Raw genomic sequence first — 25709 nt, forward strand, 5'->3', positions numbered from 1 at the left:
CACCCAGAGGTCACCAACCTTACACTCCCCCACCTTTCTTCTGCAGAAGCTTTGAAACCTCATTGTTCCTCACTTTCTAAAACCCAATCCTGAAGAGCCCATCGCTGATCCGGGATCTGTGGAACTAAGTGAGGTTCAAACTCACCAGCCCCCTTATTCACATGAAACTGAGGGTGCGTGCTTCCATGTGTCCATGCAGAACTTGTCCTCAAAATGTGAGTTTATTTATTACAAATTGCATCTATTAGACAAAACATGCTGAAACATGGGTGAGGACAAATTCATGCATTAAGAATTGTTCATACACTCAATGAGCTACACATTTTTTTTCTTTTTTTAAATAAACTTGACATCTTCAGAGTTTAGCAAACAACAATGCAAGCACCTCTCTCACGCAAGCTGAAAGTAACCGTTCCGTTTGAGATTCATACAAGAAGTGACTTCAGAGGAGCCGAAGACAACCACAGCACGCGGCGTGAGGTTCGAGGTTGATTATTGACACGTATAAATGATATGCAAAGAGAACGCCAATACTCAGTATGTTCTTAAGCGCCTCACACAGTGCAGGCTGCTCACTACCTCCAAACCTGCCTATTTTTAACTCAGCCTCCCTCCCACACAGGAGTGGAGTGTGAAGTGGCTTATAAATCCACACTTTGAGGAGCCACATGGTCAAAGAAAAGTCACATGTGGACACAAACACACATCCCAGGCCCGGATTCAACGCAGCTACTCGATTCCCGCTAGTCCAAGCGCACGGAAAAGCGGGCGAGCTCGGAGGAGGCAGCGGTTCAAGAGGAATCGCAGCAGAGGATGAACAACACCACGTTACATAATCGCATTAGCACTTTTTCAGTTCGAACGCACAAGCGCGTACGAACCCTGCGTTTCCATCACATTCGCACACGACAGACGGTGGGAGACAATGCAAGCTCGCTTCCAACCTACAGACCCTGCACGGCGAGCGCAGACCCGCGCGCCCATCCCGAGCTATTTATCTCTGCCGCCGACACCACAAGTGAGCAGCTCCTCGATGAATTCTGGAAATGTTTGCGAGCAGTTTGTCCTCAACTCTTTGCAGAGCCTCGTGCATTCGCAGTGCAGCGTGGATGCGCCGCGAAGCCATAGCTAACAGTAAGATGGTTCACAGTCTGATTGGAGCTCGAGGGGGGTGAGGGAATTAGTAGCAGCCTAAGGAACCATTTCTGCATTTCTCTCAACACTGAAGACTTCTTTCAACGCGCCATGCTTGCGAACACAGCCGCGCTCATGTTAAGCTTATTAGTCACCCTGGATGCGATCTTGCTAGCTGAGGCTTTCAACACTTTCTAGTGGTGGCTTTACACACATACACCTACTCACTGCCATGAAAGCATTTCTGCAAATGCACAAGCTCAAACACAGCAACTACCAATAAAAGGTACTCTGAAGTAATATGCGGCGCGGCGCCGGGACGCGAGCCGCGGCTCCGGCCCCGCGCTCCACGAGGCGGGAGGGGAACAGTTCCGCCGTGCGGCTCGGCCGCCGAGAACACAACGCAGTCAAACAGGGCAAATTACAGCACTGGACTCGCATCCATAATTAGTCCGTCAAGCGTGTCACACACTCGGAGTCACAGATCTGCTGTTTTACCAACAAGTGCAGATTATAAAAGTTAATGGTGAGCACATTCTAATTACTTCACCGGGGTTTGGAACTCTAAATCAACTGTTTTCGTTTTAAGGGCACTTTGGGGAATTTGGGGAATGAAAATAATAAAGCGTGTGCTGCGCTTTGCAATCTCAGGCCCCCCAGCACGACACCAAGCTGTAAAACTTTACCTGGATCGTCACGCGTTCCTTTTGGCAGCGACTTCCAATTTTCAGGAGACAAACAGACAAACGATGTGCGTTCTTTTCCATTTATTGGAACGGGACGATAACCGCTATATTTGACCGCCGTCTCTGCTCTCTGCCACATTTCATGTAAATAAAATATGTGAAAGGATTAGGAAAGTTACACTTCCCGGAGAAGCGTCACACGGCGGCATGATTCTGACGACGACGGGATCCATGCTGCCGCGAAGGGAGCTTGGTTGTAAGCACTCTGACACCCATTCCTATTTGGCCATGAGAGCTGTTAAAGGTGTCAGGGCTGTTCACAGGCACTGTGTGTTTCACCAGCCAAGATGGCTTCCACATTTTTTCTATCATGATTAATTATGGTTTCTGATGGTAGTACAGTGAGAAAGTGTAAATTATTCCCACATTTTCTTGTGCCCTCCGTTCAGTCACTGTTGTGTAGGAAGATGCTATTGACGCCATCCATGGATGGCGACCAAAAGGCATCTACATTGGGGTGGCAAACTCTAGTGCCTATTAAGGGGTGGAAGTGGGGGGTGGGGGGCGCTTGGCGTGTGGGCTGAACCTAGTCCAGACTGCCAGTTGACGGGGCCGGATTTTCCAGTATGGAAGAGTCTCGATTCAGTGGGCGAAGCTGGGTGTTGGGAGACTGGGAGCGAGGACTGCCCAGGGCTTGGAAGCTTGAAACAGAATGTTTCAAACAGACAAGCACCGTCTGTGTTCCAGTGTCACCAGCCCACCCGTCTGACAATCAGGGCCATGTCATCACACGCGCTCTGAGTAAATCAGGGAGCACTCTTATCACCGAAGACGACGCAGCAATGTCAGACGTCAGCGCCGTCTGAGGTCCCGGCAGCAGAAACGGGCGTTCAGCGGCATCCAGCACATGGCACGGACGACGGCGAAGTACAGTAAAAATGCTCTCCTACAGGCAAAACATTAGGACCGTGAACGGGAACGCTCGGCGAGGCGCAGCCACAATGCCGCGCTTCGCTTTGAATCCTTCACAAGATCCACTAAATGTCTGCAAAAAAAAAAAAAAGGCACACACCGCACACGCAACACTGAAAATCCCTAGTTTTGGATAACTGGCTGGAATAAAATAATTCATCTGACAGATCATTTTGTGCACGTTGACATATTTAGCACTGTCAGAGAGGACATCACAGAGAATGGCACTTATACCACAATGCGGAAACTGTTATCAGAGGAGGTACAGGTTTATGGTTCAAGGGCTCGTCCATTCATGGAGAACAAGCTCAGCGTCTCTGCCTGACACACTGATAAAGACAGCACAAATAAAACAGCTCCGCAGCTCCATCTTTGCCTCTCCCCAAGGGAATAATATATCACCCATCTGAATGTGGCACATATTGAATCATTTCCAGCGCTGATGATTCATTTGAATAAATAAGCCTTTTTTATTTTGCCAACTTGAACTGATACGGAAATAAGGGAAACTGCAGCAACATTGTCAGACGGGAGGAAGGACAGGTGTTCTATAGGACGGGTAATCCTAATCCCCTCTTGTGCAACAATTAATGACTACAGCAATAATCTCCGCCGATATGTTGTTGCGATTCCTCTTTTTGAGTGTCAACCATAACCTGCCTAACTCGCACGCACCAAATCCAGGGGGATATGTTGCTGCGGGCAGATAGGATCTTATCCTGGATTTGCATAGATGAATGGGCAGCAATGATTCACCGACGAGCCGGACAGGACGCCATTTGACCTGAGATATAGCCTCAGTCGGACCACTTGCTATTGACGAGCGCAGTTGATCCCCAGAAAAAAAGTCCATTTGTTACATGAAATAACAGCCTGTAAAAATATCAAAATATTTAAGGGGAAGAACTGAATATGGACAGTTTCCAAACAAAAACTTCCAATGTCTTCCACAAAAAAAAGCAAAGGATGCACAGGATCAGCCTATCGGCGAATATGAGAAATCAGCAGCTTTTGGAATGAAAGGGTTATATCCACATTCAAGCTAAGAGACATACTCTAACATACACAGACACAAATCCTGTTGAGCTGAGCCGAGCAGAGATACCCTACCAGCCCTCCAAGGCACAATTAGGATTTCACGGGGGGAAGAAATCTACATTCCTGCACACATGAAAAAAGTCCTCTCTCTCCCTCCCCACGAAAATATCAACTTTTTACTCAAGGAAAAACCTGAAGCGCCACTCGATAGGATTTGGACAAAGAAATAAAAAACAATGCCAGGAAGAAAAAAAAATCTAAATTTAAGCTGCAGTTGTTAAAGAAAAAATATTATGGTTGAGGAAAATCCAGTCCTAAGCCTCCCAGTTCCAATCAATTTCTCCTATTCTCTGCGATATGAAAAGAAGCAAGCACTCGTAGTTTGTTTGAAGTGCTCGTCCGCGTGGAGCCGCGCTACGTTCAACAGCATTTTGCATGAACGGCTCCAGTGTGCGCTTTTAACACCTGTCAGACGTTCTGTCCAAGTACGCAAGGTCAAGGACCTCCCGGTTTGATCAAAAGAGTCCACGGAGCAAAACACGGAGATCTGCTCATAAGTGGACACAGAAATGGGTTTTTATTCGAGGACTATTGTACATCACAAACGGTGTTGGTGGACGTCTGTACATCCGCTCGAGTCACCATATGCTCTCTAGAGTCACTGTCTACAGCGGGTGGTGCTTCACTTAGTGACGATGTATTTGTGTGTGTAACTCAGTCAGGTGGATCAACGAGCACTGAATATGTTGATAATAACAACACACGATGCCTTCTGGGCTTAGACCGAACTAGACTGGATTCATTGGGCCCAGTAAGTTTTTAAAGCCACTGAGTGGAGCAGCAGTGGATTCGTAGATGGTTTCTACAGTAAGTTATTGGTGAGTTTCCTGCTGAGGACATGTATTATGTGAACCACTGATCATTAATGGCCAAATAAAGCAGGCTCAGAGGTGCTGGGTCAAACCTAAGTACTGCTACTGTCCTTAATACAAAGGCATTCCCTGCTCTTGGTATGCGTTGTCAAAATGAGCACAGTCTTCATTATGTAGCATATTGAAGCTTTTTACCAAAGCAAGTCTTTATGTTCTCTTCTGCTCAATAAAAAAACATCCAATCTACAGAGTCGCTTTAGGATCACACACATTTAAATGCTTGTTTTATTTCTGGCTGTCTATTTCTGGCTGCATCCTATCGCAATAAAATAAATTATGTGTGTAGCAGAGCCACATTAACTCTGACCCCATCATGTGAGATTTAACTTTTAAAAGGACATTAAGCTAAATACCATGAAGACAATAAACGGACGCAGGCTTCAGCTACTATAAATGTCTCCAAGTGTAAACCTACAGTTGTAGCGATGCGATGTGGCAAAATGACGGCCCCGAGGCGCACGCATATAGAGCAGTGTGACAAACAAAGACACGGGCGGCACTTGAGCTGGGCCGAGACCTTTCGGCTGCCCGGCCTGCGAGTGGTGCTCTAAGCGGGAACACATTGGAGCCGTCATATCCCATTCTCGCGTCCGCGTCGCCTTTGAGGGAAAGGTTAAGCACATCAGGAATCTGCGAAAGCCCAAATCTGCGATCTGGCATTAAGTTGCCCCTCCATCTCCCTCCCTGCCCCCATAAATCATGCCATCACTGCGCTTCAGTTCTCCCATCATCCATACCTCTCATGACATTCACAGAAAGAAACAAAGCATCCTGCCAACACCTACTCTGTGAGAGAGCTCTTTCAGTTCAGCTCAAAAGCTGAGAGCTCCAAACCTCCACACCACAGTGTGGGCAGTGCTGGCAGAGCCATGTGCCTAAGAACACTGACTGAGTGCAACAGTTGGACTAATAACAGAACAAAAAAAAAAAAAAAAAAAAGCAACATAGAAAATGGACACACAGCGGGGACAGCCACAGCTCCGCGGCTGAGAAGCACTTCGACTCCTGCCCACCTGTCTCTTGTTGGAGAATAGGAGGGTGTCCACAGTGTCTCTGGGGTCTTAGTGCCATGAGGGGCGGTGAGCTTGCGGCTTCAGCCACTTCAGGGTAAAGCAAATCACTTTAATATGTTAAGAAGATTAAGCTGGATAACTGTCTAGATACATTTTTTGCAAAGCCACCTAAATCTCCAGTGTTTTTATTTGGGGAGGGGCGGCGCGTGAGTCAGTGGAGACGATCAACACAAACCCACCAAAATGCAGCCGGATTGGCTGAGGAAAATTGGGTTTATTTAAGATTTTGCATTTTAAGCTTCTTGAATCTAAGTCCATCCCACCTCTTTCTTATTATTTTTAACACCAACCTTTAGGACAACAAAACTAAAAAAAAAAATAAAAAAAAAACAACACTGGTCACAGCTTCATGTGTCTCTGCTTTCTCAGCTTAGACTCAACTGTCTTATCCTGCTTACGGTGATTTTATAGTCTTAATTGTGCAGGTCAGTTTTTTTTTTTAAAACTTATCTTCTGGTGAAGACACTAAAGAAAATACAGTACAAACAAAGAACGATTAAAGTTTAAAGCTGGTAAAGTGAAGCATCTCAGCTGCTGTTTTCAAGTGCACAATCAAGTCCAATTAATTAATTGAAGCGAGTACATTTCACTTGTAATGGATCAATGACTTTTTTTTCTATTGCAGGAATTAGCAATCTGAGGGTGTCTGCCTGTCAGCTCGCTGCGCTGGAAATTGAGTGTGGAAATGAAAAGGAGAAATGGAACAAATAATGTAAAGGGATTAACAAATAATTTGCATAACATTTTCTCCGCTTCCAAACTACAGGATCAGGAGAACGACAAGAAAGGCAGTTTTATCAGCCGCTGTTCTCAGATCAATCAAGGCATCAATGGAGCAGACCGCTCCCACCGTTGGCGACAGCCTTTTAATGTCAAAAGCAAAATGAATCACTGGTTACGTGTCTTTAAAATGGTAAAAAAAAAAAAAACACAGACAGACAAGGTAACTAAACAAATAGGGAGAAACTGGAATCATCTGATGGAAAACACACTTCCCCCAAAGACAAACTTGAATAGAGCGTATCTTTGAGAAGACGCTTTACTTCCACTCTGCCAAATGTGCATTAACCTGTTTTTCCTTAACACTGTCTCCATCCAGAGTTAAGACAATAAGACCACTGAGGAGATGAAGGGGATGGCATTACGGAGAGTTAAGCATTATGAGCAGCCCCGAAGCTGTTCTTAAAGAAGGTGAATCAGAGGATTGGGACACAGCTGGAACTAAACCCTGTGCCGGACCACGAATGAGAAGCACAAAACATTTTGGGCAAAGTGCCACTAAGCCAAGCTTCTGGTTCTTAAGTAAACTACACTTGATCACTTTTAACTTTGTGACTTACTTACTTCTGAAAGAGAAGAGGGTGTGAGAGAGAAAAAGTTCCTTTCCTCACTCTGAAGTGTAACTGGTGCAATAACCATGCTCAATAACCTACATTTGATATTTAAATCTACATATTACACTCAATATTTAATATTTAAATTCAGACACATACAGTACCTGTATTCTATCAATTCCATCCTGGAAAAATGACAGAAAAGTTCAAATCTGAGACATTTTAGGATAATATAACATAAAATAATAAGACAAAAAAACTTGCATGATGTAACTTTTTTTTCAGCCATCATGAGGCTGCAGACGTCTTAACGCTGGACAGGTCGCACTGAGTCAAGTTTTTCATTTTTTTTCTACTGTGCCAATGTGCGATCGAGTCACATCCAGATCCTACAATGATTCCCTGGCAAATGTTAGGCTCCCGTGGCTCATATAAATAGAAATTTAATCTTGTATGTTTGTCTAAGTATGCACAGCAGCAGATGCACTTCCCATGCAGATTATGAGTCTCGGAGCGCGGCTTGTCATCAATGTATATGAACTGACAAGATAGAGTTTGTGTGTGAATACCTACTAATAATCGGGAGGCAGAGGTTCAGGCGGTGTCTTTATTAAAGACCTGCTGCGGCCTCTGTGCACCGACGGCTGCGCACAAATTTAGAACTCATTACTGCGTGTCATCGCATCGTCGGGAAATGGCACAATTCCAACGGAGTGGGAAATTATTTGGATGGCTGTGTTCTCCAAACTTGGTTGCTTTGCTTCATAAAAAATAAAAAATAAAACTTCTGACCTCTCAAAATAATGTGAATGCTAAAATAATACAGTTCCAGCGCATGAGAACAAATAACCTCCCGTTCAGCCTCATCAGATCGCGTCCAGTCGGCTTTACGCGCCGAACCGCCTCCTTTTCTCTCAGCTTTTATGCCTGAAAATCATTTTCTCCAACCCGGCTGCTCACATACAAACCTGACCATTGTCAACTGTGAGAGCATCCCAGAGCTTCCTTAATCTGCACTTATCCTCCTTTTGATAACACAATGCATTTTCATGGTAATAGAAATCATATTTTACTTGCAGTTGGAGTCGAAGTACTGCTGCCTACGCTCCGGGACCGGATGGAAGGTGAAGCAACACCACAGCGCTGCAACAACGGGGCAGGATGGGCAGCTTCAAAAAAGTAATAATAAAAGAGGACCCTCGCTTTATACGAGAACATATGTGGCACGGACGTCTGCTCTACTCGTCTACGTGCTCCAGACATATCATAGCTAAGGTGCAACTTATTTCTCCTCCGTGTGAGATGGTGGCTTAGGAGCTTTATTGCTGTTGTTCATTCCTCTGAATATGCATGATAAATCCCGCAGTCCTGATAGCAAGGGTTATAATTCTCCTCTCCTCAGCGCGCGTGAATCACATACGTTGTGTAGTAATGGGCAATGACTCAATGAAGTGGGACACGGGTCAGCTTAACAGGGTGTTACGGTGACAAAGGGGAACATTAGCTAAGGAAATAAACTCCCTGAATCTCGGCCAGACGCGCTGATTTAATCCAGGAGTGCCAAATACACCCACCTGATGACACTGAATATGCAATTAGATGGGTATTACGGTACATGCTTCACTTGTTGACCCTCGCTGTCATATAAAGGCTAAAAGAAGTGCATCTGTTTATCTAAATCTCCATCCTTGACTCTTCGCTGACTGAAAACCCGAGAATAAAACCCCCCGTCTCCACGGCTGCACATCCCCGACATGAAGACCTACGGTATCAGGAATCCTGCATGGGTGGACATGTAGGCTTTCCTAGGAATGACAGGGTCTGTTAGAGAGGAACCCCACCCTCGCGTTCTCCCGCATGCCAACACAGAGGCGAGTGGGCAGCGCTGAGACGGCAGCCTGCCGTGGGCACTGCCAGGCTTAAAGCTGCCCTGTCGTCATCAGAGGCTCGCAGAAAAGAACGCCGAGATTCACCGAAAAAAAGAGGAGGGGGATCGGCGCATTTAAATCCTCTCTCAACGCCCCCACATGTTTTAGCAAAGCATAAAAATCATTCACAGAGAGAGGGAGAGAGAGAGGGAGAGAAAGTGAAAAGGAAAAAGATAGAGGGAAATAGAGAGGAAACAGCTATTAGCAGCAGTAAGCAAGCTCAAGAGATCATAGTGAGGCAGCTCTAATCGCAGTAATGGTTTAAACCCTCATTCCATCCACCAGATGCAAGAAATGTCTACCCAAAAACAAGGCTTTGAAATCCCCCATGTCTAAGAATGCGCCCTGTGGCTATGGTCCTTACTGAAAAAAGCAAACAACAAACTCCACAACTGCCTCCACTTTTGGAGCAAAGTAAAGATAGCTCCTGTGGCCTGTGTTGTTTACACCCAGCACACTGAGCAGAGCTCAGCGAGCTGCTAACGGAATCGCGCCTGCAAATTATTTTCCAACGCGCGCCGGGATCAGCGAGTCGGGGAGCGGCCTCGCGGACGCGCAACCGGGACCGGCTCCGTAGATGATGAATGGAATTATTTAGGTCCATGAATGATCCCGTTCGAACGCGCGTAGTCGCGCTCGGCAACGGTTGGAGCGGAGTTTCAACGAACGTATTAGAAGGTGGAAAGTAATTTGAATGGTTCCCGGTGGTTCTGCACACACACCTGGATGAGTTGACACGTAGCCAGGAACACACGTAGCCTCTTAATCCGTTTTAGAGCTAATTTCTCTGGTTATTTTTGGATTCTTCTTAATTTTTCCTCTTTTTTCCGTACTTTTCTGCAGGCAAAGCTTTTATTTCAAAAGGTTTTCTGTCCTTCAGCCAAGTGTGCCGGCATCAGGAACCTGTGAGGCACAGCCTTTCTGTGAGACGAACACTCCTAAGAGCATTCTGGCATCTACAGCAGAAGAACCGAGCGAAACCTCATTTGCAGGTATATCAATGAAATGCACAAATGTAAATGTAAAAACCCAGTGTATTAATAGGACAATATTCTGCGCAGGTAGCAAAAAGCTGCTAAATCTAGCCGCTGTCTTCGTTCATACAGCCTCACAGCCTTCTTTAATCTGAAACGGTCCAAGTCTAGTTTTATCCGTTCAGCGAACCACATTTCTCTCCCAGTCCTGTACAATCGCCGCACAAACGCAAGCGCTTGCTCTGTGCAGAGTTCAGAAGTTAACACGTGTGCGTAGAACTACGCCAAGGCCTGCGTCCTTTAAAAGCTGCGCTGCGGCCTTCGGCGTCGTGAATGGCCACGGTCGCGTCCTCCTCATCATCATGCCGTCTGAGCCACCAGAGCGACTAAATGTGCTTCATTAACACACAAGCCAGGTTTTGCCAACACATAAGTTCAAGTGATGATTTGTTACTCTGAAGTTTGACACAAATTTGCAGTTTTTATGGTCCGTTTTTGTTTTTAGTCATGTGTACCTATTTAGAGGCGGGTTTATGGGACTCCAGCCCATTGCGCTCCATTACAATTACTCAGCAGGCATACATGCCGGCCCAGTAATGAAGTGGGTGTTACAGTGGGTGGATTTGAGCCACTATTCTGTATTGCTGCTACTGGGCACAAGGGCTGAGTGGCAGAGAATAGCAGCAGTGCCGGCAGCATGGCACCGTGACAGCAAGCGTGGTGGACCAGCAGAGCAGCCGCAGAACCACAGGCAACAATCTGAAGATTCAATAGTGTCAGGAGGAGCGGAGAATCGCATTCAAAAGTCCAGCAAATGAAGTTTTTATTGATTTAATCCAACATGTAATCAGTTTTTCTGTCTGACACTGATTCCTGCAATAAAAGAGAATCATGTAAGACAGCGTTACAGATAATACGACCATAGATCAAATGGAGTTTGGGCAAGAGAAGGGCAATAGATCATGTTCCAGCTAGACTGCTTAGGTCTGGAATTCATAAACTAGATCCTAAATCGAGGTGGCTTTCAATTTAAGTTTTCAATTTACAGATATAGGATGTGGTTTACAGCCGGCTCCCTGGGCGATGGAAAGTGTGTGTCTCTCAATCGGCTACAAAACTACTTAGAGACGATCGCAAAATACACAAAGAAATTAATCAATCCCACCGAGGACATGTGAGGGAATGTAAAATACCCACACCGGATGCCTGACATTATGAGCAGAGGTGAGGAACAAGCCACATTCTCTAGAAAGGTTTCCTCCATCGTGTGATTGACAGAATGAGGTAGACTTTAAGGGCAGTTGACTGTTGACACTGTTCTGTATTAAAAGCCATTTTCAGAGGTCAAAAGTTATCACAAGGAAATAACATTGAGGTGCTGCGTTTTCTTTCTGCAAATTGACTTTGTTGTTTTGGATTAAGTTAATTCGTATAAAACATAAAACAAGAATCCAAACTGTTATTTTGTGAATGTTCGAAAGCAATGAACTGATAAAAACGGCATTTCAAAAGACAATTATTCCGAAGAGGGATTCTTGATTGGGTACTAGCACCACCCTGTGGCAGCAAAGAGAACTGCAGTGAAGCAGTCAGTGGTGACGATGATGCAGAGTGCAGGTGACTTAGGTGTTCGTAATGGTGTGCCACAGTAACATTTCAAATACAACAAAAATGGAAGTTACTTTCAATGTTTTGAACTTCTGGTTTATTGTGTCAGTAACTCGTTGCTTCCCTTGTTAAGGAAGGCATGAGGCATGTGATGCTGCAGCTTGTTTGATCCACTAGTGCCCCCCAGTGTTAGAAATATGCAAGTACACCTTCAACAAGTTAAAAATAACCACACACACACACACACACACACGCCAACCTTACCTTCTTTGCTCCAGAGAAGTAGACCTGTGGGGCTCCCCACACTGTGCTGACATTCTCTCTGTGTTTCTTCGGGATTATGAGGCACTTGTCAATGTCCAGCTCTGGATAGATCACCTCTAGTCCGCCACTTTATTGGAGAGACATAAAAACCGAAACTCATTTCTACTAGTTTGCACTTGACAGAGCGGAAAACACACCCTCAGGTGCATGTATGTATAATGAAAGCAAAGGACAGGTGCATGAACACACAACATGGCGGAACCTTGGTCATGATCCGTCATCGTGATTACACGGACGACAGGAGGCACGGAGATCCACTTACTGACAGAAAGACGAATCCAGAGAGCTCAGTGTGTCGGATGTCACCTCCGCTGGGATCAGGCCCAACGTGCAGACACACAGCACCAGAAATGGGACCGGTGCGGCCTGTGGAACAGCTCAGTTCAGTTAATCCAGGCTTTAAAGTACTAATGTGCTTTAGTCAGACCCCAAGAATGAGCTGAGGCCAAAGTCGGTGTTCAACTTTTTCATGTTGTCATTTGTAATGTGTTCAGCGGGTTCATTGTGATTACTGCAGAGCTCATCAATATTAGACCTGGCGTCGCGTGCGTTAATTCCGCTTCCGGAAAAGACGCGCTGCTACCGCGTTACTTATCATTGAACTTCCACATTTAACAGTTACTTTCTGCTACATTAGCATTAGCCTAAGTTTAGCTGTCACTTGAGCGCGTGTCTATTTGCGTCGCAGCCGCGATAATATCGCCACGCCACCCACACACAAGCAGCTCCGTCCCGCGGCTCGTCGTTAGCGTTACCATCTCCGAGAGGTCTCTTCCCGCAGGTTCCCGCAGGTTCCCGCCGCTGCCTCGGACGCTGTTACAGTTACTGTTACAGGATCCCGCTGACGCACCACACCGCAAACAGACGCACAGACGCATGACAGGAGTTTTGGAAAAAAAACACACGCGATGACGTCATCTCAAAAGTTAATAGTTGCTCGTTTTTTTAATTTAGTAAATGTTATTCACATATTTTGAAGATCACATGCTACAGAATTTCAGATTTACAGCTCTCAAACAATAAAAACAGCTTCTGAGAACAAAAATACCTGATGACGAAAGAAAAGGTCATCCAGGCTTTGAACACTGAGAAAACATTCAAGTTGTTTTTCTTTTCGTTTATTGACTTTTGTTTCATTTTCCACCCTTTCTGAACAAGGCCTCTTAAACTATGCGGTAGTGATTGTGCAGCATATATAACATATTCCTGGTGCTGCTTCAGCTCCCTTTGGTTTGTGCTTCTCTGCAGCGGTGATATTAGCACCCATACATACAGAGCAGGGCCCCATAGCGACAACATCATTGTAATTGATCATCCAAAGTTTTGTCCTGCCGTCGTCTACATCTCTAGCGATTTTGCAACACCCTCCTTTGCAGTTAGTTTTGAACCTGGTGCTACAAAGCAGTGCAAGATTTTAGATTCAAGGTTTATGCATAGTACAAAAACTATATACGTTAAATCATCCAGTAGCTTGTATCAGGTTCTATGCCAAGATTCAAATTGCAAGTTGTCATATTTAATATTTACATGTTTGAGTTACAATCTAACCTCTGAGGCTCACGATGCTGCGTCAGCATTTCTTTTTATTCTGCAGACTCCAAATCAGGGTCAGGTCATTAGCATCGAGCAGCTTTAAGATAATGAAGCAAATTTTAAATCCCTGCATTCGGTTTGTGGTTTATGTCACAATTTGATGGTTTTGTTACTGTGTGAGTCTAGTGTGGCCTTGACGGTCAGAGTCTGGAATTTAAAGAACATGCAACCTCTACGCAGCGTTCAAGGAGTGACTCCTCAAATTGCACACAGATTGATTGCTATACATCCAACTGATGCATTATGTACATGTTCGAACACACGAACGCACACACACACACACAGCCTGGCGAGCACCATGACAACTGAACATAGAGCAAACACAATAACACGTTAGATACAACACACTGCACTGTACATTAAGGCATGAGGTGTTGTTGATGCAGAACATCAGCAGAAGGTTCAGTGAGAAATGCAAATGCGCCGAGGAATGAAACGCATGTCCATGAACTCCACACCACTAAGGCAAATCATAACAATGCAGAGCCTCCTGGAGGTAAACTAGTGTGATAAACTGTGTTTGGTGGGAAAAGGGACTTCAATTCCTTAAGAAAAGAAAACCTTCAGAATCAGAATGAAGCAGTCTCTCAAAGAGAACAAAGTCTATCGCTTTTGAAGCATTTAGGCCAAAACAATTGAACTTCTCAAAGTCCTGCAGTATGTTTAAATAGCAATAGACCAAAAGAATGAGAGAGAGTCTGAGTAAGTAATTTAAAGCTGCTTAGAGCACCAGCACCCTCCATGCCTATGTTTACACATTAAATAACACTGAATCTGGGTGAGCCCTATTCATGCAGTGTACTTCTCAGATCCGGAGTTTGTGCAAAAAAGACATTTGATTTGTCATTGTAAGAATGATTAGCTCTTTGTTGGCCACTATCTACTGTAACATCTGAATGGTAGTACAGTATGAACATGTACAGGACTAAGGCAACATATGCTTCAAATGCGGCAATCGGAGAAGGCTCTCCATATGTATGGTGTGTTTTACCATGTATATAAGTCTTAATAATGTCATTTATATATAAATTGCTGTACTTTTAACTTTAATACTATGTTACTAAAAGTCAACTATTTGAACACATTTGAACTGCCTGTAATTTGCATGTATATTGTTGCATGATAAATGGAACTGGAGTATTGGGTGTTTATAACAATAGTTTGTAGCTGCACTGTAACTAACTGCAAGTTGAACCAGTCAAGTCTATATTCAGTCTGTGTATTACTGCGTAATACTGTAGGATACTGCTCACTGCCTGCAGTGCTCGCTAGTGATGCAAGTTACTTGCAGTTCATTTGATATTTTGTACAATTTACAAGACTACTCATCCCCCCACCAAGCACCAAGTCTTCCAGTTCATCCATCATCAACACCAGTAAATACAGTGATTTAATCTAAACCTTCTTCACACATTATTATCCCTCTCTCCCCAAGTTTTGTTAAAGTCTGCCGCAGCACGTTGTGACGTCATACTGTCCTTGAAGTCACTTTATTGAAGTCTCTGTGCAGAGGAGTCCAGAAAGTGCTTGAGGCCTAGATGACTTCACATGGCCAGTGAAGCCTCCTGCCCTTTTGGGCAACCGTGGAGCATCCTCACATCGTCCAGGATGCATCTCTGAAGGTCAAATCACCACCGTTGAACGAATAGTAATATACACGTAGACACGTCGGCTCTGGAAATACTGCCAGTGGTTACAAGTCAATGTATTGTAGTTTCCTTCCAGAATGATATCGACTCAACAAATGATGTGATAATAGGCCTCATGAAGCAAAACGTACAGAAACTAGCTTCATTTTGCTGGCATTTTCCAGTCGATGCTAAACGCATTCATGTAAACTAAAGCCCTTATGTGACAAGAGGCCACAAAACTACGAGACCACGATACTGTACGTAAATACTGAGTGTGTCCAGACTCACAACTTCTACCTCTACAGAAACATTCAATAGCACGGACTACATAATAAGCTTGCATGTTTTTTTTTCCAAGTTTGCACACATGATGATAATCAGAATGAATAAACGAGTCCAGTAACTGACTCCTAGCAGGACACAATGCCATCACATCCTGGTAATGAGCCCATACTATGCACACACTGTGGTTGGGTAGATTGTACAAACACTTGTAAGTGTCATATATCTCTGAGATGCAGGTTCCGTGTTGAATTGCTGGTTGTTGCAGCTGATAAGCAGCACTTGGTTACTAGTTAAGGTTCGATATCGATAGTTATCCTTGTGAGCGGACAGTTCTGTGCCAGCAGATTCCTGATTTTTAAAAATGTTAAAACTGATGCGGTGGAACACGTAACAATCGCGACGAGGTGCTGTTTGCGTCAGCATCACTGTGCCTTTTGTCAGAGAGTCACTGAGAATTGAGAAACTGGAATAAATTAGCCGTTCATTTAGCTTCCAGACGGAGGAGGAGGGTTCGACTGCAGAGCCGAACAAACAGGAGGAGGAGGAGGAGAAATGTTGTGCCTGGAGCGCTTTACTGTTACTGGACCTTTTACTACTGGCATCATACAGTAGTGAACCAGGGCCCCACCATTAATCAGATCACAGCAGACGAACCAGAAGAGGGAGAGTTCGAATTAGGGGAGGAGGGAAGGTTCCAGAAGAGCCACTTGCGCTTGCACTGCCGCCGCTGGTACAGGTAGTCCTCCTTGTCTCGCTCCTTGCGCGCTCTTTGGTAGTGGTCATCTTCTTTCAGGTACCACACAGGCGGCCAGCGATGTTTCTCAAAGTATTCTTGGTTCTCTGCATTGAGATGAACATAGTTTTAGTTTTTTTGTTACTAAGCCCCAATGAACTGAGCAGGGTGAATCAGCAGGTGTGGGGACGTCTCTTAAAGCCGGCACGTGAAATTAGAGGAAAGGTTTTAGAGAGCAAATCTGAAAAAGACCTCTGCTGACTATTTAGGGCTCGATGTGCTACAGGAAGAAAGAGCGGAACATATTCTGGTCCCAGAGACTGGAAGCGCCAGCACATTCAACCCTAAAATAAGATCTACGTCTCAGATCGTAGCCTCACTAAGCATGTTACAATACACGACGGTGACCGAGCAAGTACGGTTTGTTCGGCAGTATCGCCAGGAGAAAGCCTCCTCTGTCTAAATGGAACATGAAAGCATGACTGTGGTTTACAAAAGCACATCTGATCCAGCCACAAGACGCCTGGAACAACGGCCCGGGGACGGACGAAGCCAAAGTGGATTTTTACAGCGTTGCCAAACACCATTTTGACAGAACTACACAAAAACAATCTACTCGTATCTTCGGCCAAAGATGGCAATGGAGAGGCGATGATATGATCTGAGCACCTTGCAGTGGCTGAGGCGTAGATTTAACTAGAGGCGAATGTAAGGCCGTCCAAACTGGGTCAATGCAGCAGGACAAAAGTCCAAGCACATCAGTAAATCTACATCAGAAAGGCTGGAGAACAAAAGGTTTTAAAGAGTCAAGGCCCAAAAACTAAAGCAATGATGTGAAGGAAAAGGTCCAAAAGTCTACAATGTTATGCAAGATGGACTCATGAAACATTTTATGACTGATCTACAAACTACTGGTTTATGTTATGAGGGGAAACATTTTATTAAAGAAAACTAATGGTATAATCATTATTATTAATGTATGAAACCTACATTTTCATCACTGTGCCACCAGAAACCTCTTGCATTACCTGCAGACTTGGCCTTCATGTCTCGGGGAAACTTGCGACAAACACTGTTGTAGTTGGTGCAGATGTGGTGAAGACACCAGCCAGTGAGCTGCTGGGCTCCGTGGAACTGTCAGTAGACAAAACCCAGCAATATTTGTTATGCCATTTAATAGACATGACCAACATCACTGTTGTTTTCCCCTGGAGCCTTAAGGGCTGAAGCTGAAGTTCAGCTACTGTACATATGAGACACAGATAAACTACGGAGCGAAGTTGCTGCCTTTCTCCTGAATGCCAAAAAACCTTAGTCAGTCATTATACAAAATCTGTCACAGTCTCTGGCCTTGTTCCTTGTTTTGTTTTGGTTCCGGGTTCCATTTCCGGTTTTATTTTGGTAGCACTCCCGGTTTCTGTTTCTGTTTCGGCTTTACTTCCTGCTACTGTATGTCACTCCACAGCTGTTCCCTGCCATTACCGGTCATTACCCACACCTGCATGCGATCAGTAATCAGCTCAGTATATTTAAGCACCACCTCTCACTCTAGCAAACTGCCAGATCGTTGTTCGTGTGTTACCGTTTTTTCCCCAGTTCATTGATCCTGTCCGGCCGTGTTTCGTGTACCCTGTTTTTGACCACCGACCCTGAGCCTGCCTATCCCTGCCTGTCTTGTCTGCCCTGATCTTCTGCTCTGCACGTTACCGACCTTGTTTGCCTGCCTGACCACGATTCTCCGCCTGACGACTTGGTATTGTAAATCCTGCCTTTCGTGTATGAACCTTGCTTGTCCCTGACGCTGTCTCTGCCTAACCTGGATTAAACCACCCTTTAACCATCGTCAAGCTGTGTTACGCTGTGCATTTGGGTCCTCATCCGAGCGTTCCTGACAGAACGATCTGGCCAGACTTGGACCCAGCCAGCATTCAGCCTCCGTCTAGGTCAGTGACTGTTTTTGTTTCTTGTTTTGTTTTTTGTTTTTTGCGGCGAGCCCCGTTCACCCGCGGGGAGGATGGAGTTTGCATGCGCCGAGCTACCCAGCGATCTACGCCATTATTTTTCGATCCTCGCGGAGGATTACCGAAGGGCGCCCAGCCCGGAAGCCCAGCGCAGCGCCGTGGAAGTGGCGGTGTGGACCTTGGAGGACGAGGACAGCGTGCTAGAACGCCCCAGTGTCCGTCACCTCTACGAGCAATTGTGCGCGCGGCTTGGGGAGTTAAGCAGCGCACTCCGCACCACACCCGCCTCCACGCCGTCCGCTCGGGCTACGCCAGCCCCGGTCGCACCGCCGATGGCTTCGGTTTCCTCCTCCCAGCCCCGTCGGACCGTCGTGATTGCACCAGCCTGCCCAGCTCCACGTCTACTCCGCTGGGAGGACTTCCTGCACTCGTGCGGTCCCCCGTCTCCGTGCTCTCCAGCCCAGCCGTGTTCTGTTCAGTCTCCAGCTCAGCCGTGTTCTGTTCAGTCTCCAGCTCAGCCGTGTTCCGTTCAGTCTCCAGCTCAGCCGTGTTCCGTTCAGTCTCCAGCTCAGCCGTGTTCCGTTCAGTCTCCAGCTCAGCCGTGTTCCGTTCAGGCTCCAGCTCAGTCTCGTCGCATCCAGAGTCTAGTCCAGTCGAGTCCCGTCCCAGTCCAGTCGAGTCCCGTCCCAGTCCAGTCGAGCTCCGTCCAGGCTCCGGCCCCAGTGCAGTCGAGCTCCGTCCAGGCTCCGGCCCCAGTCCAGTCGAGCTCCGTTCAGGCTCCGGCCCCAGTCCAGTAGAGCTCCGTTCAGGCTCCGGCCCCAGTCCAGTCGAGCTCCGTCCAGGCTCCGGCCCCAGTCCAGTCGAGCTCCGTCCAGGCTCCGGCCCCAGTCCAGTCGAGCTCCGTTCAGGCTCCGGCCCCAGTTCTGTCATGCTCCGCTCAGGCTCCGGCCCCAGTTCTGTCATACTCCGCTCAGGCTCCAGCTCAGCCTTGTCGCATCCAGAGTCCAGCTCAGGCCGGTCACGTTCCAGTCCAGTCGAGTCACGTCCCAGTCGAGTCACGTCCCAGTCCAGTCGAGTCACGTTCATGTCCCAGTCCAGTCCAGCCACGCGCAGGTCTTGTCCCAGCCAGAGGTCACCACCTGTCGAACAAGTGCTATGCACACCCGATCAGGCCCGACGTCTGCTCCGTCAAGCTCGGCGGCTGCAAGCAGCCAAACCGGCTCCAGAGCAGACGCCGTCTCAGTCGCTACCGGCTCCAGTGAGGAGCCAGAGAGCAGCGCTGCCTGCTCCCGTGAGGAGCCAGAGAGCAGCGCTGCCGGCTCCAGTGAGGAGCCAGAGAGCAGCGCTGCCGGCTCTGGTAAGGACGCCGTTCCTGTCCCTGTCGGCCAAGTAGAGGTGGTTCCTGTCCCTGTCGGCCATGTTGAGGCCGTTCCTGTCCCTGTCGGCCATGTTGAGGCCGTTCCTGTCCCTGTCGGCCATGTTGAGGCCGTTCCTGTCCCTGTCGGCCATGTTGAGGCCGTTCCTGTCCCTGTCGGCCATGTTGAGGCCGTTCTTGTCCCTGTCGGCCACGTTGAGGCCGTTCCTGTCGGCCAAGTAGCGGCCGCTCCAGTCCCTGTTCCTGTCGGCCATGTAGCGGCAGTTCCCGCTCCAGTCCCTGTTCCTGTCGGCCATGTAGCGGCCGTTCCCGCTCCCGTTCCTGTCGGCCCGGTAGAGGTCGTTCCTGTCCCCGTTCCTGTCGGCTCCCGCAAAGATGCCGTTCGTGTCCCTGTCACCCTCGGAGCCACAGCTCCCGCCGACCTCCAGGAGGAGGCGGCGCCGGCTGCAGCTCCCGCGGACCTCCAGGAGGAGGTCGCGCCCGCTGCAGCTCCAGCCGCAGTCCCTGTCGACCCCCAGGAGGGGGCCGTTCCTGTCGCAGCTGCAGTTCCTGTCGACCCCCAGGAGGGGCCCGTTTCTGTCGCAGCTGCAGTTCCTGTCGACCCCCAGGAAGGGGCCGTTCCTGTCGCAGCTGCAGTTCCTGTCGACCCCCAGGTGGGGGCCGTTCCTGTCGCAGCTGCAGCTCCTGTCGACCTCCAGGAGGGGGTTGTTCCTGTCGCAGCTCCAGCTGCGGTTCCTGGTGGTCCCCGTGGACGCTGGCCCAGCTCAAGGGCACTAGGCGTGCCACCCTGCCTCAGCGGCGGCTGAGCGGGATCTCGCCGCGTCTCCACCCTCCGTGAGGGAATTCCTGGACTCTGCGTTTTCCTGGTCGTGGACTTTGTTCTTGTCTCGTGGACATTCATGTTGTTTTCTGGATTATGAGACTCGTCCTTGTTTTGTTTTTCTGGTGGGTCCTCTGGTCTGTTGTGTTCGGGCGTAAATTTTGTTTGATGGGGGTTCCTGTTTTGCCCTCCCCCAGTCCGCCCTCCGCCCGCCCTGTCGGTGTTCCATGCGGGTTGTTTTTGGTTCTTGCCCTCCGCCAGTCCTCCCTCCGCCCGCCCTGCTCTGGGTTTTTTTTTTCTTTTTCTTTTCTCTTTTGGTCATCTGGAATCCGCCCTTGGGAGGGGGGTACTGTCACAGTCTCTGGCCTTGTTCCTTGTTTTGTTTTGGTTCCGGGTTCCATTTCCGGTTTTATTTTGGTAGCACTCCCGGTTTCTGTTTCTGTTTCGGCTTTACTTCCTGCTATGTCACTCCACAGCTGTTCCCTGCCATTACCGGTCATTACCCACACCTGCATGCGATCAGTAATCAGCTCAGTATATTTAAGCACCACCTCTCACTCTAGCAAACTGCCAGATCGTTGTTCGTGTGTTACCGTTTTTTCCCCAGTTCATTGATCCTGTCCGGCCGTGTTTCGTGTACCCTGTTTTTGACCACCGACCCTGAGCCTGCCTATCCCTGCCTGTCTTGTCTGCCCTGTTCTTCTGCTCTGCATGTTACCGACCTTGTTTGCCTGCCTGACCACGATTCTCCGCCTGACGACTCGGTATTGTAAATCCTGCCTTTCGTGTATGAACCTTGCTTGTCCCTGACGCTGTCTCTGCCTAACCTGGATTAAACCAACCAGCTTGACGGTGGTTAACACCGTCAAGCTGTGTTACGCTGTGCATTTGGGTCCTCATCCAAGCGTTCCTGACAAAATCTCTGATTTGAACGGTTCACTTTTCTTCATTAGGTGCAAAGATTATTTCATCTTCCCTGAGGATGCTCTCATTAGTGAAAATCCAATGTGCTAAAGCATTAATGAAGTTTAATTGATTTCCCTGTTGTAAAAACGACTGACAGGTTACACTACCTGGGCCATATCCAGGTACACTAGCACATCTCCATCGATGTCAGTCCCCATCATCGCTGCCTCTGTCAATACTGTCACTGTGTAGAGTTCTGAAAAACGCAAGTAAAACAGGATTCACTGTACAGTAGATCACACTCTCAGTGGCCCGTACAGTACAGCGCCTACAACTGTAATACCTGTAAGGGCAACGAGGTGGGGGAGGCAGAGACGATTGGCAAGGACAATGAGCTCCATCGCATCCAGGTCAGGCCGAGAGCAGAACCGGCCCGTGTAGAGATATTCTAGCACAGCCCGCATGCAGCTGCGTGTTGTGTTGGGAAACAGCACCTGAGAGACAGGAACGTCGGTGAGGTGGAGAACTACAGCTTCTGTTTGGGTTACACAAGACGTAGGGGCTGAGAAAATGTTAGCTGACGTACCTCTTTGGTGCAGCTTTCTACAAACGGGCCGCCAAACATAGCTGCCATCCAGTCACAGCTAGAGATGAGCAAAGGCTTATGGGCCATGATCGTCCCATCGTCTAGCTTGAATATAACATCTGCAACACAGATGAGACACCGGTAGCCCCTTGCACCTGCCTTCAGCTAGAACACGCGGGGCGGACGGATGAGGCGTTCTTACCAGAAAACGTGCCTTTGGCCAAGCACTCCTTGACTCTGTTTGTGCGCCGTACGTGGAAGGCTTTGGTGATTTCTTGGTTCATGAAGGCTTCGTTGTTCAGTATGTTCGCCACCATCATCCTCAGGTCAAAGACCTCCAGCAGCTCAGCGATGTGCGCAATGTGCATGAGCTCCTTCTCGTTCTCGTCCAGCTGACCTGTGTACAGGTACCGAAGGACCGCTCGGAAGGGGCCGATTTGCATGGACTGATCCATGTGCACCACAGTCATGGCCCTGGGGGTGTACGTCAGGGGGTCGTCCACTAGCTCCTCCTGGATGCTTACGAAGGCTCGGCTCCACGAGGAGAGCAGCCTGCCCCGCCGGCCTCCCTCGGAGTCTTTCAGGGTCCCGTCACTGGTGCAGGCCCTCAGGTTGGCCCTGTCGCCCTCGTCGTTGCTCTCGCAGACGTCGAAGCTGGCGGCGCGCATCAGCAGCTCTCGGCCAGACAGGGGCCCGCGAGGGGGCCTCTCGGCCTCCTCGCTCTGCGTGTCCATAATGAACAGGTCGTAGAACTTCGAGGAGGACGTGGCCAGGTATATTTTGTGCGCAAAGATCTTCTGCCGCTCCTGCAGGACCAGGATGACGTCGGCGCAGTGCGGGTCCTCCAGGAGGCCGACGGGATGCTCCTCGGTGGTCGTCGGCGGAGGAGGCACAGTGATTATGGGCGGGGGGGGTTTCGGCGGCAGGAAGGGCGCCTGAAGGAGAGGCCGCTGGACGTTTCTGAGGTGAGATTTCCAAAACTGGAGGTGGCGGCGTGAGATGAGCGCGGCTCGAATAGCATTGTCAAAGACGTCCTTTACTCCAAACTGGGCGACGACGCTCGTTTCGTAATATGGCACTCCCAGTTCTTTGGCCACCTCCCGGCCTCTCTCCGGAGGAAGAATTTCATTGGATTTAATAGGTCTGAAAAAGAATAAAATATATTAATATTCCCCTGATAGAAACAACAGTGTATTGAGTCAAAAACTTGAAGCCTGCTACCTAGCTAAGGGACGTCGAGCCCTGTTTACCGCCTCCAAGTCTGCGTAGCGCAGGTCCAGCTGACAGCCTACCAGGATAACAGGGGCACGGGGACAGAAGTGCTTGATCTCTGGGTACCACATGGTCTTCACGTGGTACAGAGAGTTGGGGTTGGCGATGGAGAAGCACAACACCACCACGTCAGATCTGAAGTTAAAATACAATACAAATGATCTTAGTTCAGGAACAAGCACTGTTGCTGCTCTGCTGACCAGTGTTGATTCCACCCATTGTGCTTCACTCATAATTTTGCATCGGACCTACAGTACCTGCCGTATGCAAAACGACGGTCCTTATGGTGGTCTCCAAAAGTGTCCCAGAGCCTTAGGGACACGCTAACGTCATCCACTACATCTCTGGAGCGCTCCAGTACCTAATGAGGTGCCACATATACTGTAAGGAGAGTAAACTGGGAGATTCTGTACATCAGCGAATGAATGAGAATCTCTTCTCACCTCCTGGCATACTCTGTACTGGTCAATGGCCCAGACCGTGGGCACATGTGTAGCCAGTAACTGGTACTGAGTCATCGTGGCATTGCAGGCCCGGGCGCAGATGAGGCGAGTCTTTCCGACCGCATTGTCCCCCACCACCACACACTTGATAGTCTCAACGTTTGGCCTCTCATAGTCCATATCAGAAACTGTCAGCTGGGACCTGTGGAAACACAAAGAAGCACAAAGGGCTGCATCAGCGCTGGAAATACTAAACCGGCCTCAGGAACAGTACTAGAACCCAGATCAATACAGGTAACAGACACCATGACTATGCCTTATCTGCACTGCTTGTTCTGCCTGCAGAGCTATCAGTGAATGGCCTCGTGACTGGCCTGTCCTCAGTCACAGGTCCCCGTCCTGTTCCTGATATAGAAGAACAAATAGAACTGGCAACATGTAGACCACTGGGAAAAAAACAATGGTATTATTTTAGCTAAATGAAACATTACGTTTCAAATTAAACAATTATTATCATATTAAGCTGATTAATTTATCTACTATAAGATAATGAATGTCAAAAGTTCCTATTCCACCTCATCTATCTGTTAGATAAAATGCCTTCCTGTTTACAGTTCAGACCACGTTGCGTGCATGCATCCAATGGAGCTGCTGGGTGACGCTGGATAGGCTGACAAACAGCCATCCACAATCACTCTGACACCTAAGAGCAACATAAAGTCACCAGGTGCACAACTGCAAGTCTTTAGACTTTCAGACAAATTAGACAGAACCCTGCACAAGCACGTCATGCAGTCACGTTTCAATGACACAACCTCATGTTTTATTATCACAACATTTCACAAGAAGCCGCATTCATCATTATCATTCACTGAGCCCGACGGCCTCAGATCCCAGTCTGGCCCCACAAAAAATAAATAGTGTGTCCATTTACTTCAGGTCTGACTTCATATTCACAGTACATTCAACTACTTCAAGCATTGGGGCGGCTTCATTCTGGCCACTTGCAGTTTGCATTCATTCATAAATCCAGCCTCTCATTGACTGGACTACCTGCATCCCAATAGGCTCAGACTCTGCTGGGCTTCTCCTGCATACACACGTCTGACAGCCTGACCTCAGGTTGGGCCTGCGTGTCTCTACAAACATGCATGCAAACATGTCGCTCACACGTTTGCCCTGTCCCACACTGCGCAACTCCCGTATTAATGAATCATTACTGGATGCTCATATAGCTCTTTACAGCCCGTACAGACTCTATCTCACTCTATCCTCCTAAATGCAGCCCTTGCGGACTCAAGTCCCGTCCAAAGCGCAGATGATAACATTATCCACATCCACAGTCCCTCCACCGCCGACGCACCAGTCATGAGGCTCTGCTGCATTACACATTATGTAACACCCCGTCACTGACTCCGGAGCCTGTTTATCTGGCTCGGCGTTCACAGCAAACACAGCGTTAAGGCAATAACATCTGCCCGGTGCCCACGCAGGAAAGAAGGCGCGCGTATACCGCAACCGAGGGAAGTGCTGCATCGGCTTGGTCGACGGACGAGACGGAAAGCAGGGCTCCATCGGATGCGGCTTGCACCTGACGCCAGCTCGCGTTTGACTTCATCTTCGACGCGGGGCGAACGCGGCTCGGAAACGCGCAAACCGACCGCTCACGCTCCGGTGAAAGCCTCCGACCGGAACGGTCCGACGCGGACGCCAAGGCGGATCCGAAGCGAGCCGCAGCCCCGACCGTCGTGGAAGCGCCTCCAGTACCCGAGGCCTCCGTAGCTAATAATGAGCAGGCGCACGAAAAAAAGAAAAAAAAAAACCCATTCATTACAAAACACCGATCCACGTTAAAGCCGTACAGAGCTCACGCCGCAGCCGCCGAGCCTCCGGTCCACCGCGGTTTACGTCTCCCTTAAAGCGTGCGGGCGTGTTTATGTAGCGAGCGGGACGGGATAAGGCGAAGAGCCTCCACCCGCCACGCATCCAAACAAAAACACAGATTGACGTGTGTAGAGAGTCAATATAGTTCTGTGTATGTGTACATGTCTGTGTAAAACAGGCTCTGTGAAACAGATGGCTGTTGCATAAACGACCGAGA

General features: G+C 48.1%; 2 protein-coding genes across 3 annotated transcripts in view; both read right to left on the reverse strand.

The window, feature by feature from the left end:
* Positions 1–12908, reverse strand: part of LOC114863168 (phosphatidylethanolamine-binding protein 4) — a 39398-nt gene extending 26490 nt beyond the window's left edge. Inside the window, exons 1-3 of the mRNA XM_029164036.3 lie at positions 12759–12908; positions 12266–12369; positions 11944–12070 (exon numbers count right to left, since the gene is read on the reverse strand). Of these exons, the coding sequence (XP_029019869.1) occupies positions 11944–12070; positions 12266–12369; positions 12759–12881 (354 nt within the window). The 5' untranslated portion in view covers positions 12882–12908. The remainder of the gene's footprint in view (positions 1–11943; positions 12071–12265; positions 12370–12758) is intronic.
* Positions 12909–12922: 14 nt separating this feature from the next.
* On the reverse strand, positions 12923–25606 carry LOC114863152 (rho-related BTB domain-containing protein 2-like). Of its 2 annotated transcripts, none has more exons than XM_029164015.3 (10): positions 25471–25606; positions 23609–23810; positions 23423–23526; positions 23115–23300; positions 22096–23036; positions 21894–22012; positions 21651–21801; positions 21475–21563; positions 17274–17379; positions 12923–16352 (listed from the first exon to the last, which is right to left on the reverse strand). In XM_029164015.3, the coding sequence occupies exons 2-10, from the start codon at positions 23786–23788 to the stop codon at positions 16147–16149; spliced, it is 2082 nt and encodes a 693-aa protein (XP_029019848.1). In that variant the 5' UTR covers positions 23789–23810; positions 25471–25606; the 3' UTR covers positions 12923–16146. The 2 variants fall into 2 exon arrangements, with proteins under 2 accessions (XP_029019848.1, XP_029019847.1); XM_029164014.3 differs by lacking the exon at positions 25471–25606 and adding an exon at positions 25122–25260.
* Between the last annotated feature and the right edge of the window lie 103 nt (positions 25607–25709).

The sequence above is a fragment of the Betta splendens genome, chromosome 9 (assembly GCF_900634795.4).
Source record: "Betta splendens chromosome 9, fBetSpl5.4, whole genome shotgun sequence".
NCBI lineage: Eukaryota > Metazoa > Chordata > Actinopteri > Anabantiformes > Osphronemidae > Betta > Betta splendens.

Coding starts and splice junctions, on each gene's coding strand:
- LOC114863152 (XM_029164014.3), bottom strand. CDS start 25,183: ATGGAGCCCTGCTTTCCGTCTCGTCCGTCGACCAAGCCGATGCAGCAC. Junction 23,037..23,114: donor GCTCGACGTCCCTTAGCTAG/GTAGCAGGCTTC, acceptor ATTCTTTTTCAG/ACCTATTAAATCCAATGAAA. Junction 16,353..17,273: donor CATGAAGGCCAAGTCTGCAG/GTAATGCAAGAG, acceptor ATCTCAATGCAG/AGAACCAAGAATACTTTGAG.